We start from the raw sequence: 15,485 nt of genomic DNA, 5'->3' as shown, positions 1-15,485 counted from the left end.
CCCCATGTTCGTCCTTGGAGAAATAAACTGTTTCTGGCAATACCCGCCGGGCCCGCTGCCTCTGGGGGGGCCGGGGGGGTGCTGCTGCTGCCCCGTGTCCCCTCTTCTGTCCCCGCGTCGCTTCTCTCTGTCCCCTTCCCCCCCCCCCGTCCCGCGTGCCTCAGTTTCCCCGGGCACAGCAAGAGGCGCAGGGAGGGTCCCCTTTGTCGCCCCCCGGGCTGGGGGGGCTCTGTTCCCCCCCCCGTGTCCCCCCCGCAGGACTCGGGGCCCGGCTTGGTTTCGGTGCTTTATTTGGTTCCAAACGGGGGGAGCCCCCCCCCACACCGAGCTAAGAGGGGGGGTCCCGGGGGGCTGGGGGTCCCATCCCTGCTGCAGAGGGGAGAACTGGGGGGGCTGGGGCGGGGGGAGGCAGCTCCGCGCCCCCCGTGGCTGTCCCTGTGCCGTGTCCCCAGAGCCGCCGCGCACCCCCAGCTCTGCCCGGGGGGGGTCCCCCGGCCTGGAGCCCCCCGGGGATGGGCACGGAGCCCCCGGGAGCAGGGAACCCCTTCCCGGGGTGGGGGGCAGTCCCTGGGCCGGGGGGGCGAGCGCTCAGGGTGGGGGCAGGAGTGAGAGCGAACCGGGAACTCAGAAACCCCCCACCCACTTCGGGGGGCAACGCGAGGTGAGGATGAACCGGGACAGGCTCTGAACTGAGACCCCCCCACTCAATTTGGGGGGGTCCCTGGGGCAAAAGGAGTGTGAGAATGAACCGGGAGCAGAGCAAACACCCCAAACTCCGTGTGGGGGTCCCTGGGACAGGCGGGGATGAAGCGGGAGCGGAATGGGGGGGTTCAGGGGGCTGCCCGGAGCCGCCGCAGGGTGAGGATGAGCTGGGGCAGGAGGGAGCCCACCAGCACGGGCCCCAGGGTGTAGCGGGCGCCCACGTTGAGGTACCAGAGGGCGGTGTCCTCGCTCTTGGGCAGCTTGTGCAGCACGTCCAGCGCCAGCAGCCCCAGCGTGGCGCTGCCCAGCGGCGGCTCCAGCCCCCGCAGCTCCCGGGCAGCGCGGCGGCTCAGGGGGTGCCGGGCGGCCAGCGCCAGCCCCAGCGCGCTGCCGCTCACCCGGCACAGCGAGGCCCAGGGCCGCGTCTCGGGCCGCAGCCAGCTCGGGTCCGAGCAGCGGGCGCTGGCCCGACGGAGCGACCTGCGGGGGGAACGCGGGGCTTGGGGTGTGAGCCCCCCGAAACGCTCCGGGGACAGAGCTTGGGGACAGCCCCCTCCCCGAACGGCTTGGGGAGCGGATCCCTGGAGCCCGGGGAGGGGGGAAATATCCCTGGGGTCAGTCCTGCACCCCCCAAAAACACTGCGGGAGGAGATTCCTGGGGTAACTCCCTCCAGCCGGAGGGCTGCTCCCTGGGGATAACCCCCTGCCTGTGGGCAGATCGCTGGGGTACCCCCGAGACCCTCCTGCTCCCTGGGACACCCCTGGGACCCCCTGAGACACCCCCGGGACCCCCTGGGACCTCCCCCTGGACCCCCTGGGACCTCCCCCGGGACCCCCTGAGACACCCCCGGGACCCCCTGGGACACCCCCGGGACCCCCCTGGGACCCCCGGGACCCCGCCGGGACCCCCTGGGACACCCCCGAGACCCCCTGGGACCCCGCCGGGACCCCCTGGGACACCCCTGGGACCCTCCTGGGACTCCCGGGACCCCCTGAGACACCCTCGGGACCCCCTGGGACACCCCCTGGGACCCCCTCGGGACCCCCCTGGCCCCGGGCACTCACCAGTCCAGGTCGAGCCCCGCGGCCGTGGCCAGCCCGTGCAGGGCCAGCGCGCCCAGGAGCAGCCCCAGGGCCGTCACCAGGAAGAAGCGGCACTTGAGGAAGTTGGGGGGCCAGCGCTGCAGCCCCCAGCCCAGAGCCATCCCTGGCAGCGGGAACAGGCGGGGTCGGCACTGGGATGGACTGGGAAGGGGCTGGGGGGAACGGGAAGGAGCTGGGGTGCCTCCCCTCACCTGCCAGGGAGCCGGTGACCACCTGATGGGGAAAGTGGGCCAGGACGAAGATCCGGGAGAGCCCCATGGCCACCAGCAGGAGGATGTAGGCGAGGAACGGGACCAGCCTGAGCAGCCGGCTGGAAGGGAACGGGCTCAGCCGGGGCCAGGGCGGGATCCAGCCAGCGCCGCACAGCCCGCACTCACCTCCGCGTGTGCCGGGACACCGCCGTGCTCAGCGCGGTGACAATCGGCCACAGGGCCGCCCCCAGGATCATGCAGTGGCCCGAGGGGCTCCCTGGGGGATGAAACACGGGGCTGAGGGGAGAAGAGCTGGGAATGTCCAGCCCAACCCTTCCCCGCTGCTCCGGGCTTTTCCCGCTTCCAGCCCGGCATTCCCACACGGAATCCTCGTGGATCCCGGGGCTGCCCGAGCCGTGACTCACCCGGGCCCGTCTCGCAGGTGACCGGGAACTGGTGCAGCGGGAGCTGCTCCCGGCTGGACAGCCCCGACTCGTGGATCCACCAGTACGGGCGCTCCCCGAACAGGAACCTGCGGGCAGGGAGAGCACGGAGCCGTGGGAGAGACAGCCAGCCCCGAACGCCGGGGGGCAGGATCCCTGCAGCTCATTCCAGGGATCCAGGAGAGCAGGATCCCTGCAGCCCATCCCGGGGATCCAGGAGGGCAGGATCCCTGCAGCTCATTCCAGGGGATCCAGGAGGGCAGGATCCCTGCAGCCCATCCCAAAGGATCCAGGAGGGCAGGATCCCTGCTGCTCATCCCAGGGATCCAGGAGGGCAGGATCCCCACAGCCCATCCAGGGGATCCAGGAGGGCAGGATCCCCACAGCTCATCCCAAAGGGATCCAGGAGGGCAGGATCCCTGCAGCCCATCCCAGGGATCCAGGAGGGCAGGATCCCCGCAGCCCATCCAGGGGATCCAGGAGGGCAGGATCCCTGCTGCTCATCCAGGGGATCCAGGAGGGCAGGATCCCTGCAGCCCATCCCAGGGATCCAGGAGGGCAGGATCCCCACAGCCCATCCCAAAGGATCCAGGAGGGCAGGATCCCTGCAGCCCATCCCAAAGGATCCAGGAGGGCAGGATCCCTGCAGCCCATCCCAAAGGATCCAGGAGGGCAGGATCCCTGCAGCCCATCCCAGGGGATCCAGGAGGGCAGGATCCCTGCAGCTCATCCAGGGGATCCAGGAGGGCAGGATCCCTGCTGCTCATCCCGGGGATCCAGGAGAGCAGGATCCCCACAGCCCATCCCAGGGGATCCAGGAGGGCAGGATCCCTGCAGCCCATCCCAAAGGATCCAGGAGGGCAGGATCCCTGCAGCCCATCCCAAAGGATCCAGGAGGGCAGGATCCCTGCTGCTCATCCCAAAGGATCCAGGAGGGCAGGATCCCCACAGCCCATCCCAAAGGATCCAGGAGGGCAGGATCCCTGCAGCCCATCCCAGGGGATCCAGGAGGGCAGGATCCCTGCAGCTCATCCAGGGGATCCAGGAGGGCAGGATCCCTGCTGCTCATCCCAGGGGATCCAGGAGGGCAGGATCCCTGCAGCCCATCCAGGGGATCCAGGAGGGCAGGATCCCCACAGCCCATCCCAAAGGATCCAGGAGGGCAGGATCCCTGCAGCCCATCCTGGGGATCCAGGAGGGCAGGATCCCCACAGCCCATCCCGGGGATCCAGGAGGGCAGGATCCCCACAGCCCATCCCAAAGGATCCAGGGAGGATCCACAGTGGGAGGACAGGATCCCTTGGCAGCCCTGACGCCTCCTGGGGTTTTCTCTGCCAGGAATTCCTGGCAGATGCTTGGGGCAGCTCCGGTGACCCTGTGGAACGCCACAGGCAGGGAGCGGGCAGTCTGTGCCCAGAATTCCACAGGCAGGGAGCAGGGAGTGTCCCAGAGCCCCGCTCCGTGTCCCCCCTCACCATTTGAGGACCACGTTGAGCCACTCGGCCACGAGGGCGATCCAGAGGACCATCATGGACACGTGGTCGTCCAGCCCGCGGGCCAGTGGGAAGCAGATGGTGTAGATGGCACCGGGGTCCAGGTGGGAGGTCAGGAAGAGCCAGAACTGCTCCAGCCAGGGCGGCCCAGCCTGCAGGGCCACGGCTGCCTGGATCCCGGCCTCATGCAGGGCATCCATGGCACTGGGCTGGGACACAGGAGGGACATCAGCCCCCGCACGGATCCCCTCAGGAATCCCTGGGGAACAGGGTGGGAGGCGGCTGGATCCCCAGGGATCCCTTGGGAACAGGGTGGGAGGCGGCTGGATCCCCAGGAATCCCTTGGGAACAGGGTGGGAGGCGGCTGGATCCCCAGGGATCCCTTGGGAACAGGGTGGGAGGCGGCTGGATCCCCAGGAATCCCTGGGGAACAGGGTGGGAGGCGGCTGGATCCCCAGGAATCCCTTGGGAACAGGGTGGGAGGCGGCTGGATCCCCAGGAATCCCTTGGGAACAGGGTGGGAGGCGGCTGGATCCCCAGGGATCCCTTGGGAACAGGGTGGGAGGCGGCTGGATCCCCAGGGATCCCTTGGGAACAGGGTGGGAGGCGGCTGGATCCCCAGGAATCCCTGGGGAACAGGGTGGGAGGCGGCTGGATCCCCAGGAATCCCTGGGGAACAGGGTGGGAGGCGGCTGGATCCCCAGGAATCCCTTGGGAACAGGGTGGGAGGCAGCTGGATCCCGAGGGATCCCTTGGGAACAGGGTGGGAGGCGGCTGGATCCCCAGGGATCCCTTGGGAACAGGGTGGGAGGCAGCTGGATCCCGAGGGATCCCTTGGGAACAGGGTGGGAGGCGGCTGGATCCCCAGGGATCCCTGGGGAACAGGGTGGGAGGCGGCTGGATCCCCAGGGATCCCTGGGGAACAGGGTGGGAGGCGGCTGGATCCCCAGGGATCCCTTGGGAACAGGGTGGGAGGCGGCTGGATCCCGAGGGATGCCTTGGCACTGATTCAGGGACTCATTCACCACTTGAAGATTGCCCACAAATGGCTCCCAAATTTCTGCCCGGGGGGTAGAACAGGCGTGTGGCTCTGGGACCTGGGCAGGATCAGGGCATTGCTGGGGATTTGCTGGAGCAGCTGCGATGCTCCCAAGAGCCACCACCTCCCTGGGGCTTTCCCTTGGAAACCTCCTGGGTCTCCCTGAGGTGATTCTGCAGAAGGCCTGGGGTGTCCCTGGAGTCCTCCCTGGAGCCACCCCGGGTTTTCTCTGGAGTTTCCCTGGGGTGTCCCTGAAGCGGGTCCTGGGCCTCCCTGGGGCCCCTCTGGGCCTCCCTCTGCTCTCAGGCCTGAGGCCTCCCTGGGGTCTCCCTTACATCAGACCCGCGGCCTCCCCATGCCAACCAGCAGCCTCTGAGCCGCCCTGACCCTCCTCAAACCTCCCCGCGGTGCTCCCCAACCCCCGGTACCGGCGGAAGGTACCTCAGGGGGGGGCTTCATCCCGGGGACCCCTCAAAACTCCCTCCCGCCGTTCTCAGCGCCCTCTTCTGCCTACACTTCCCATCACCGCCCGCGGGGCGGCGCGCTACGGCGGGGCGGGAGGAACAAACCGCGGCCGGGGTGCGCTCAGCCAATCAGGGCGCGGGGCGGAGCAGATCGGCGGGGCGGAGCGCCAATCCCCGCCCTCGCTGCCGCGCGGCCCCGCCCCCGCCGCGCCTGGCCGAGGCGAGCGGAGCCGCGGGCGCTGCGGGCGGACAAGATGGCGGCGCCGGGCGAGTACTTCAGCGTGGGCAGCCAGGTGTCCTGCCGCACCTGCCAGGAGCAGCGCCTCCAGGGCGAGGTCGTCGCCTTCGACTACCCCAGCAAGATGCTGGCGCTCAGTATCCACCCGCCCGCGCCTCGCCGCGCTGGTCCCGGCCCCGGCGCGGCCCGCTCGGGCCTCTGCGGCCCGCCCGATGGGGAGCGGGGGGGGCGTGAGGGAGGGAGGGGAAAGGGGGGAAGGAGGGGAGGGGGTGTGAGGGGATCGAGGTGGGCGGCGACAGGGAGGGGTTTGAGGGGTAGCGGGGAGACCCCCGAGGGAGGGGGGGAGTGGGGAGTCCGGCAGGGAGGTTTTGGGGGAATTGGAGAGACTTTTGTGGGGGTGAACGGGGGGATCGGTGAGGAGGGATTGGGGGCCCTTGTGATCCATGAGCGGGGGGTTCAGGAGCCCTGTGCCCCGGAGAATGGGGGAGGCGGGGGTCTTGTGTTGGGTAAATGGATGTGGGGTGTCCTAGAGGGAGTTTTTGGGGGGAGTGAGGAGGTTTGGATTGGGGGGATTGGGGGGGATTGGGGAGCCTGTATTGGGGTGAATGGGGAGAATGAGGGGCCCTGTATTATAAAGAGCTTTTGAGGGCGAGTGGGGAGCCCTGCACTGGATTAAACTGGGGGAGAGAGAACACCCAGTTTTGGGGAGAATGGGGGGGGACTTGTCCTGGAGGTTTTTTGGGGGGCACTGAGGAACCCTGTATTGGGGTGTGTGGGGGCAGTGGGGCGTTCCCGGCCCCCCCAGTATGAATATATGTGGATATGGTTTTGTTTGGAATCTGCAGGGAATGAGAAAAGCCAAGGGCTGTTGGAAAGCACCCAGGAGAGGGGGGAAGGTGAATGCTCAGCTCAGGGCTGGCGTTGGAGTTCTGGGGGCCCAGGGGTGGGTTCTGCAGGGAATGAGGAGCTGGGAAAGGGTTTTGTGGCTGGAGCTGTGGGAAACACAATAGGAGAAGGCCCCCTGGGTGCCTGGGATGTGGCTGGAGCCAGGGGAGCTCCCAGGTCCCGCTAGAGACAGCAGGAAAATCCCAGAGGATCCAACAGGTTGCTCAGTGCTGTTTGTCTGCCCCACAGAGGGCTGAGCGCTTCCCTTCCACCTCTTCCTCCCAAAGCTGGGATGCTCCAGCTCATCCCCCAAAGGGAAAGATTGGAATTCCCTGGCTTTTTTTAGGGGGGGCTCCACCTTGTGCTCAGGGGTGCTGGGAGGGGAGCAGGGATCTCCAGGGGGATCTGTTCCAGGAGGAGATGGCGTTGGCACTCTCCGTGCCGTGCTCCCTGCTCCATCCCTCTGTCCATCCTCATGGGAGCTGGGGATAGTGCAGGGATCCCTGGCAGCTCTGGAAGGGATGGGGTTTTTTTTGGGGGTGTTTCATTCACAGAGCAGTGCCAACAACAAACCTTGTGCGTCCCTCTCCTGGCAATTCCCTTCTTCCAGAACAGGGAATGCTCCCAGGGAGGCTGCTGCCCGCAAGAGGAAAGAGTTCTGGTGGAAAAAGTGCAAATTTGGTGGTGCTGGTTCAGGCCAGTGGTGGTGGTGGGCTGGTGTTGGTGGACCAGGACTGGAAAACTCAGTCTGGAGCTGGGATAGACCAGGATCAGCCCCAGATGGGCCCAGAGAGAGAGGAGCGGCTCTGTTGGGATCACTGCTTATCCCAAGAGGGGACAAGGGAGCAGAGGAGCTTCCCACAAACCCACCCTGTCCCGGTTTGCTCCTGGGCTGTGTCCCACCTATAAAAACCTCCCTCTGGATTTGTTTTCCTTAATCCCCCCCCTTCCAGAATGCCCCTCTTCCAGTGGCAAGCCCAACCACGCAGACATCCTGCTCGTAAACTTACAGTACGTGTCAGAAGTGGAAATAATCAATGACCGCACGGAAACGCCTCCCCCTTTAGCCTCCCTCAACGTCAGCAAGGTGAGAGAGCCCCTCCCGCAGGGATCCCCGGGAATCCTGCAGGGATCCAGCGGGATTCGCCTCTGGAGCTCGCCTGCTCCCAGCACAGCTTCCCCCAGCTCCATTCTGGCTCTGGGCTTTGGCCATTTGGCTCTGGGTTTTGTTTGGTTTAGGGTCTGGATATTGGCATTTAGGGCCTGGATTTTGGGTGGTTTTGGGGCATGGGTTTTATGTCTAGATTTTTGCATTTGGGGACCTGGATTTTGGGGCATTTTTGGGATCTAAGGTGATCTTGTTTTGGGGCTTGGGTTTGGAGCCTGGGTTTTGGTAGTTTGGGGTAGGTGGTGGTGTTTGGGGTCTGGATGATGCTGGTTTGGGTCTAGACTGGCGTTTTGGAGAGGACAGGAGGGGTGAAGATGTGGAGCTCATGGAATTCTGAGGAACTGCTTTTCATCCATCCTGGGAAGAAAGGGAAGGTGACCCCGAGCCCTCGGTGCTGGGCTGAATCCAGCTGTGGGGGGCTCACTTGTCACCTCCGTGTCCCACAGGGACACCTCTCCCGAGGCTCTGTGTCACAGCAGGTGGCACCAGCTGGGTGTCCATCCCCTCCCCGGGTCCCTTCCCGATGGATTAACACCTCCGAGGTCCGGGATGACACAGCTGCCACCACGATGTGACTGTTGGCTGTCACTGCAGCGAGTGACACGGCTGGGAGCGCAGCCCGAGGGAACCCCCTCAGGAATTCCGGTGCTCTCTGGTCTTCTCCAGCATCCCAGTGATTGTGGATTTGGTGTGTGGGGAAATTACAGGTGGAGTCGAGCTGGAAGGGCCACTCCAGTGGCAGGAGGGGAGTTCTGTGGGGCCCTGCCCCACATCCCCTTCCCCATGGATGTTCAGGGACTGGGATGTTGGTGGCTGGTACTGGTTGTACTGGGAGGAGGAGGAGGAGGAGGAGGGCTGGGCACGTGGGAGTGCTGGTGGTGCTGCAGGGAACCCGGAGAGTTGGGGACTTTTGGGAACACCCCCTGTGCCACCAGAGGAGCTCGGCACAGCCATCTGCCACTGCAGGAGATTCTGGAGGGATCCCCTCCATCGCCACCCAGGTGGCATGAGGGCAACCCTGGCACTGGGGGAGCCTGGCGTGGTTCTTGGTGGCCCTGGCACGAACCTTGGTGGCCCTGGCGGTCCCTCCCTGCGTGCTGCCGATTCCGTCATTGATCCTGAGGGAGCGGGGAGGTGACTCATCCATTCATGCCGCCTGCACAAGGTGTGTGCAGGGGAGCCCTGGAGCTCCGTGCAGCGCTCACATCCAGGAGCCTGATCCGCTTCCTCTTGGCAGGCGTGGACGGGCAGGGGGAGCACGTGGTGCTGCAGGGGAGTGATGGGTGATGGCTGGATCCCTGTGGAAATGCTGGGGTGCTGCTGGCACCTCTCCGGGGTGTCCGGTCACCTCCCGGTGGCCTCTCCCCAGGGCTGTCCCCAAGTCTGGGTGCAGCAGCTGCTGTTGGAGCATCCCAAGGCTCGGGGAAGCCAGAGGCTTGGGACAGAGGGGATCTAAACCTCAGGCTGGGGAAGGGGGATCTGCTCAGGGAGGACACGGCACAGGGGATCCCCAATGCTCGGTCCCACAGTTCCAGCCCTTCCCAGTGTGGATGGTCAGGATCCCAGTTCTCCAGCCTCGGGATGGCTGCCCTACCTGGATGAGGGGCAGGGAAGGGTGTGGGGTGCAGGGAAGTTCCTGTGGAACGTTGTGCCTGGTTTGGAAGCCTGCCTGGGGGTCTTGGACAGAGCAGTTCTACCATGGCATGGGGTGGGTGGCTTGTGAAGGTGAGGAAGGCTCCTGTCCCTGTTGGGATGAGGACGGGGAGCACACGGGGAGCGTCCCCGTGCCCCTGCAGTGACTGCTCCCAGGGCACTGAGAGGGGACACGGCTGGGAGAGGCACTGAAGTGTCCCCAGCCAGAGGGAGCTCGGCCTTTCCCTACCCCGAGGGGCTTCGGGAGGGGTGAAACCCCCTCAGCCAGCGCCAGGAAGCCAGTCCAGCTCTGGGTGTGCTCCCAGGAATGAGGAGGCTCCAGGAGGAGGAAGAGGAGGGATGATGCTGATGTGGCTCCTCCACTGCGGCATCTCCAGCCAGGAAAAGGCAGCTGGTCCAGGGCTGCTGCCTCCAGGCGCTGCATCCTTCTCCTCCCACATCCATGGGATTCAACATGGGGGATGCCAGGGTCGGGGTTTTCCATCTCTATTCCAGCACCCTGTGTGTAATCACACCTCCCCACACACGGATGCCACTCCCAGATAACCAATTCTGGTTATTTTTTGGGAGCAAATCAATTGCTGCAGGCTAAAGTTGCTCGTACTCCTGCATGGAGCGTTTACTCCCAGCCTGTCGGGTATTTCAGGCTCCTTTTCCCCATCTCCCTCCCAAGTAAAGGGAGCAGTGAGGGTGGTTTGCACCTAAAATGCCACAACTGATTCAGAAGAGGCCACGGGGAAGGGACAGGGGGACGTGGAAAGGTGGCACCACCATCCCCCAAATCTCCGGCAGTGGTGAGGGTGCCTCAGCAGGGGAATTTCAGCTGGAATCACACGGGGCAGAGCTGTGTCGGGGGGTCCCTGTGCCCCCTCATTGCTCCCAGCCCAATTCCCTGTCCCCGTGTTTTCCCAGCTTGCCAACAAAGCGCGGACGGAGAAGGAGGAGAAGATGAGCCAGGCATATGCAATTAGTGCTGGTGTCTCTCTGGAGGGGCAGCAGCTCTTCCAGACCATCCATAAGACGTAAGTGCCCACCTCGGGGCCCCCAGTGCCCCGCCTCAGGGTCCCCAGTGCCCGCCTCGGGGTCCCCAGTGCCCCCCTCGGGGTCCCCAGTGCCCCCCTCGGGGTCCCCAGTGCCCACCTCGGGGTCCCCAGTGCCCGCCTCAGGGTCCCCAGTGCCCGCCTCGGGGTCCCCAGTGCCCACCTCGGGGTCCCCAGTGCCCGCCTCAGGGTCCCCAGTGCCCGCCTCGGGGTCCCCAGTGCCCGCCTCAGGGTCCCCAGTGCCCGCCTCGGGGTCCCCAGTGCCCCGCCTCAGGGTCCCCAGTGCCCGCCTCGGGGTCCCCAGTGCCCACCTCGGGGTCCCCAGGCTGCTTTTTGGGGGATTCCCTTTGCTGGGTCGCTCTGGGAGGCTCTGACGTGTCCTGGGATGTGCTGGGTGGGATCTCAGGGAGGGAGGGTGGCTCCCTGCCCGCTCCCTGCCCCTTGCTGGCACATCCCACCCCCCTGGGCTCCCACCCCTCTCCAGCTGCAGTGACCAGGGGGGCTCTTTGCCCTCTCGCTGGGACACAGACCCACCCCGGGGGGCAGTGGTGGCTTTCCCAGGCCAGGTGGCGTTCCCTGATGGCGTTGTCCCTCCCCTCAGCATTAAAGACTGTAAATGGCAGGAGAAGAACATAGTTGTGATGGAAGAAGTCGTCATTGCCCCTCCGTACCAGGTGGAAAACTGTAAAGGCAAAGAGGGAAGCGCCCTGAGCCACGTACGCAAAATAGTGAGTGTGGGCTGGGGGTGCTGGGGGGGGGACACGTCCCTGGGGACACCCAGGAGCCCATCCTGGCCATCCCCCTGCCCTCCTCCCTCCAGCTGTGTGTTGAGAACGCTGAGGAGGGGACAGGCAGGGCGGGTGTCACCTCCCTGGGGACACCCCAGCCCTTCCCGGGGCTCTGCAGCCCCCCTTGGGCACCGTTCCTCCCCTAAATCCCCCCTTCCCCTGCAGGTGGAGAAACACTTTCGGGACGTGGAGAGCCAGAAGGTCCTGCAGCGTTCACAAGCACAGCAGACACAGAAGGACACGTCCCTCTCATCCTGAGGCCACCTCGGGCTCACCCCGTCCCCGTGTCCCCTCCCCGGAGGTGGCACTGGGGGCACCTTCAACTTTTATTTCCTTTTTTTTTTTTTTTTTTTTTTTTTTTTTCTCTCTCTCTCTCTCTCTCTTGGGAATCTCAACCAATTCCAAACTTTAGACTTTAAAACAAACGAGAAAAAAAAAAAAGAATAATTTAAAGCTCCTCACGCATTACTTGACTAACAGACTTTGTTTTTCCGCCATGGTTTCTCCCTCCAGCCAGTCAGACTCTGTTAATTTTATTTTTTGGACTTTTTTTTTTTTTCCTTTTCCTCCCAATTCCTGCCTCCCTGTTCCCCAAAATGCCCCCCAGAAAATAAAGTTAACGAGCTGACTGTGGTGGCCCACCCGGGACCCTTGTGACCTACGTGGTCTCGTTTTAATTTTCTTTGCACAGGGCAAGGCTTGAATTAGTCTTATTTTTCTTATCTTTAAATATATATATGAATATATATTAAAATGTTCTTTAAATATTTGTCTGCTTCTAGCAGGGTCGTGGCAAAAAATCCCTCTAACCTGCCCTGGGAGCAGCCAGAACCTGGATTTGGGGTTTTCTCCCCATTTCCTTTATGTTTTTAAATTCTTTTTTGCCCTTTTTCATTTAATTTTTAATTTCTTTTTTAATTTTATTTTTTTTTTTTTTGCCACGATCCTCCCCCCTCTTCATTTTATTTCCTTTCTTTTTTTTTTTTATTATTATTATTAAAGAAAAAAAAAAAAAAAGCAGATCAAACTCAAAACGATTCAAGCCCTGCCTTTAGAAAAGTTAAAGATTAAAAAAAAAAATTAAAAAAAAAAAAAGAAAAAAAAAGGAAAATTTTTTAGTCTTGTTTAGCAAAAAACAATAAAAACCCGAAATTTTTTTAACCATCACCGGAGTCTGTGAGGGCTCAATGGGGGCGTGGCATCGGGGGCGTGGCCGGGGAGTGGGCGTGGCTATGGGCGGAGCTTTATTATGTATGGACATTATGGGGGCGGGACCATGGGGAGTGGGCGTGTCCGGGGGCGGGGTTTGCTCTGACGGGGCGGGGCCTGGCGCGGCAATGAGGGGTTGCGGGGTTGATTTGGCGCGGTGTCGGGCACGGCAGGGGTTCCGCTGGAAGAGGCGCGGGTTCATGGAGAAGGCGCGGGCCAGGGCAGGGTGGAGGCTCGGTGGGAGCGGCGGTTCAGAGCGGGGCCGCGGCTCCGGGGCAGCGAACGCGCTTTGAACGGAGGGGCGCGGCCTGAGCGCAATGAGCGTGCTCCAAATGAAGGGGCGTGGCTTCCCCTTGGCGGGGCGCTGGGCGGCGCTGATTGGTCCGCGAGCCGGCACTTCCGGCGCGGCACTTCCGGCGGGACAGCCCGGTAATGGCGGCGGGCCGCGGGTGGAGGCGGCGGGCGCTTCGCCTGCTCACGGCGGGCGGCGGCGTCCTGCTCACCCGCTTCCCCTTCTGGCACTGCTTCAGCGGGCTCCTGCTGTGCGCGGAGCGCGCCGACCTGCGCCGGTGCGCGCCCGGGGCTCGGGACGGGCCGGGGCGCCTGCAAGTGGTGCTGGGGAGGGGGCCCGGGCGGGAAGGGGCGGGCGTGGGGCTGGGCTGGGGGGGATCTGGGAGAGTCCGCGGGTGGGTTTGGGGCTCTGAGGGGCTGGGGGCCGGAGCCTGGTGTGGGGCGTGGGAGAAACGCGGGGCGGTGTGGGGGGCTGGGGGGGCTGTGAGGGGCTGGGGGGCTCCTGGGGGGCTCCTGGGTCAGTGTGGGGCTGCTCCGGGTGACAGGGACCCTCGGTGGGGCTGGGACAGGGGGGTTTGAGGTGGGGTTTGAGAGGGGTCTGTGGGGTTTGAGGTGGTTCAGGAGGGTTTGGGGTGGGGTTGGGGGGTTTGGGGTGGTTCAGGGGGGTTTGAGTGGGGTTTGAGGCGGGGTTGGGGGGTTTGGGGTGGTTCATGGGGCTTTGAGGTGGGGTTTGAGGTGGGGTTGGGGGGTTTGAGGTGGTTCAGGGGGGTTTGGGGTGGTTCAGGGGGGTTTGAGTGGGGCCCAGAGCTGCTGCCCAGGGCTGAGGGGCAGCGCTGGGCTGTGGGGAAGGGGTCCCAGCAGCAGTGGGGGGCACGGAGGGGCACGGAGGGGCTGTGTGGGGCACGGAGGGGCTGTGTGGGGCACGGAGGGGCTGTGTGGGGCACGGAGGGGCTGTGTGGGGCACGGAGGGGCTGTGTGGGGCACGGAGGGGCTGTGTGGGGCACGGAGGGGCTCTGTGGGGCACGGAGGGGCTGTGTGGGGCACAGAGGGGCTGTGCCTCACCGATAACCCCAGGGAGGGTCTGGGGGCTCGGGGTGAGTCTGGGGGTGCCGGAGCTGCCGTCCCCGCAGGAAGCCGGACATCCCGGTGCCGTACCTGTACGTGGACATGGGCGTGGCCGTGCTCTGCGCCAGCTTCATGTCCTTCGGGGTCAAGCGGCGCTGGTTCGCGCTGGGGGCCGCGCTGCAGCTGGCGGTGGCCACCTACGCCGCCCACGTCGGGGGCCACGTCCACTACGGCGACTGGCTGAAGGTGAGACCCCTGCAGCCCCCGCAGCCCCCGCGGCCCCATGGCCCCCGCGGCCCCAGGGCAGCCGTGACGCCGCCGTGGCCCCGCAGGTGCGGATGTACTCGCGCACCATCGCCATCATCGGCGGCTTCCTGATCCTGGCCAGCGGCGCCGGGGAGCTGTACCGGCAGAAACCGCGCAGCCGCTCCCTGCAGTCCACGGGACAGGTGTTCCTGGGCATCTACCTCATCTGCCAGGTAATGGGGACAGCCTGGGGACAGCTGGGGACAGCTGGGGGACAGCCTGGGGACAGCTGGGGGACAGCCAAGGGACAGCCAGGGCCAGTGGCCACAGCTGTGGGCTGGGCACACAGGTCCCTGCAGGAGAAGCTCCATCCCCATCACTCGCCCTGCTGCCACTGTCCCCAGTGTCCCCAGAGTCCCCAGTGTCACCAGAGTCCCCAGTGTCCCCAATGTCCCCACTATCCCCAGTGTCCCCAGTGTCCCCAGTGTCCCCAATGTCCCCACTATCCCCAGTGTCCCCAGAGTCCCCCGTGTCCCCAGAGTCCCCATTGTCCCCTGTCCCCACAGGCCTACTCCCTGCAGCACAGCACCGAGGACCGCCTGGCCTACCTGGACCACCTGCTGGGGGGTGAGCTGGCCCTGCAGCTGCTGTTCCTGCTCTACGGGCTGCTGGCCCTGGCCTTCCTGTCGGGTTACTACGTGCGGGCGGCGGCGCAGGTCCTGGCCGTGCTGCTGCCCCTGGCCATCCTCCTCATCGACGGCAACCTGGGCTACTGGCACGCCCTGCGGCGCGTCGAGTTCTGGAACCAGATGAAGCTCATCGGCCAAAACGTCGGCATCTTCGGGGCCGTGGTCATCCTGGCCACCGACGGATGAGGGGACGGCGTGGGATGAGCTGGGGATCGGGGCTGGGAGGGGTTTTTTTAAGGAGCATCACTATTTATTGGTTGATTTTGTTTTTATTTGTGTTGTTTGTAAATATTTGATAATTGTGGCGGAGGACGGGTGGGGGGTCCTGCCTGGGGGGTGGCGGCCACTGTGTGGCCAGGGCCCCTCTCCCTGCTGAGGGGTGTCACTGCTCCCCCCACAAGAAAATGTATTTTTACTGATGCACTGAGAAATCTTTAATGTCTCACCCTGGGGGGTTTGGGTGCCAGGGGAGGGGCTGCAGCTTCGGGGGGCAGCAGCTGCTTTCGGGGTCCTGGAACTGCAGGGCAGGAACGCTCTGGGGAGCCGATGTCGAGGGGAGAGCTGCTCTGGGGGAAGAGGCTTCAGAGGAGTCACTTTTGGGGGGAGCTGGGTTGGGGGAGATGCTCTGGGGGGCTCGGGGGGCAGAGCTCTGGCAGCTTGTGGTGTTTTGGGGGACCTGCATGGGGAGCCGCTTTGGGGGGGACAGGGCCTTAAGGAGCTGCTTGAGGGGTCCCGCTCTGGGGACCCGGGGGAGGAGCTGTGGGTGCTCTGGCACGG

At 64.6% G+C, this 15,485-nt stretch overlaps 3 protein-coding genes across 4 annotated transcripts; 2 read left to right on the top strand and 1 right to left on the bottom strand.

The window, feature by feature from the left end:
- Nucleotides 1-762: 762 nt before the first annotated feature.
- G6PC3 (glucose-6-phosphatase catalytic subunit 3) lies at nucleotides 763-5,494 on the bottom strand. 2 transcript variants are annotated; one of them, XM_086864185.1, is made up of 7 exons: nucleotides 5,414-5,494; nucleotides 3,916-4,142; nucleotides 2,423-2,529; nucleotides 2,184-2,274; nucleotides 1,998-2,116; nucleotides 1,768-1,909; nucleotides 763-1,182 (listed from the first exon to the last, which is right to left on the bottom strand). In XM_086864185.1, exons 1-7 carry the CDS (start codon nucleotides 5,429-5,431, stop codon nucleotides 831-833), a joined length of 1,056 nt encoding a protein of 351 aa, XP_086720311.1. In that variant the 5' UTR covers nucleotides 5,432-5,494; the 3' UTR covers nucleotides 763-830. The 2 variants fall into 2 exon arrangements, with proteins under 2 accessions (XP_086720311.1, XP_086720312.1); XM_086864186.1 differs by having other exon boundaries at nucleotides 3,916-4,085.
- Nucleotides 5,495-5,618: 124 nt separating this feature from the next.
- Nucleotides 5,619-12,375, top strand: LSM12 (LSM12 homolog). Its single transcript, XM_086864190.1, has 5 exons — nucleotides 5,619-5,811; nucleotides 7,513-7,646; nucleotides 10,293-10,402; nucleotides 11,022-11,148; nucleotides 11,374-12,375. The coding sequence occupies exons 1-5, from the start codon at nucleotides 5,691-5,693 to the stop codon at nucleotides 11,464-11,466; spliced, it is 585 nt and encodes a 194-aa protein (XP_086720316.1). The 5' UTR covers nucleotides 5,619-5,690; the 3' UTR covers nucleotides 11,467-12,375.
- A 146-nt stretch (nucleotides 12,376-12,521) lies between these two features.
- On the top strand, nucleotides 12,522-15,127 carry TMEM101 (transmembrane protein 101). The gene is made up of 4 exons (XM_086864189.1): nucleotides 12,522-12,986; nucleotides 13,839-14,019; nucleotides 14,106-14,252; nucleotides 14,586-15,127. Exons 1-4 carry the CDS (start codon nucleotides 12,850-12,852, stop codon nucleotides 14,892-14,894), a joined length of 774 nt encoding a protein of 257 aa, XP_086720315.1. The 5' UTR covers nucleotides 12,522-12,849; the 3' UTR covers nucleotides 14,895-15,127.
- The last annotated feature ends 358 nt before the right edge of the window (nucleotides 15,128-15,485 follow it).

The sequence above is a fragment of the Cyanistes caeruleus genome, chromosome 27, assembly GCF_971803275.1.
Source record: "Cyanistes caeruleus chromosome 27, bCyaCae1.hap1.1, whole genome shotgun sequence".
NCBI lineage: Eukaryota > Metazoa > Chordata > Aves > Passeriformes > Paridae > Cyanistes > Cyanistes caeruleus.
This window is presented reverse-complemented; position numbering and strand designations above follow the sequence as displayed.

Coding starts and splice junctions, on each gene's coding strand:
- G6PC3 (XM_086864185.1), bottom strand. Junction 2,530..3,915: donor CTCAACGTGGTCCTCAAATG/GTGAGGGGGGAC, acceptor CCCTGCCCGCAG/GTTCCTGTTCGGGGAGCGCC. Junction 2,117..2,183: donor GTGTCCCGGCACACGCGGAG/GTGAGTGCGGGC, acceptor GTTCCCTTCCAG/CCGGCTGCTCAGGCTGGTCC.
- TMEM101 (XM_086864189.1), top strand. CDS start 12,850: ATGGCGGCGGGCCGCGGGTGGAGGCGGCGGGCGCTTCGCCTGCTCACG. Junction 12,987..13,838: donor GAGCGCGCCGACCTGCGCCG/GTGCGCGCCCGG, acceptor CCGTCCCCGCAG/GAAGCCGGACATCCCGGTGC. Junction 14,253..14,585: donor GCATCTACCTCATCTGCCAG/GTAATGGGGACA, acceptor CTGTCCCCACAG/GCCTACTCCCTGCAGCACAG.
- LSM12 (XM_086864190.1), top strand. CDS start 5,691: ATGGCGGCGCCGGGCGAGTACTTCAGCGTGGGCAGCCAGGTGTCCTGC. Junction 5,812..7,512: donor CAGCAAGATGCTGGCGCTCA/GTATCCACCCGC, acceptor CCCCCCTTCCAG/AATGCCCCTCTTCCAGTGGC. Junction 7,647..10,292: donor CCTCCCTCAACGTCAGCAAG/GTGAGAGAGCCC, acceptor GTGTTTTCCCAG/CTTGCCAACAAAGCGCGGAC.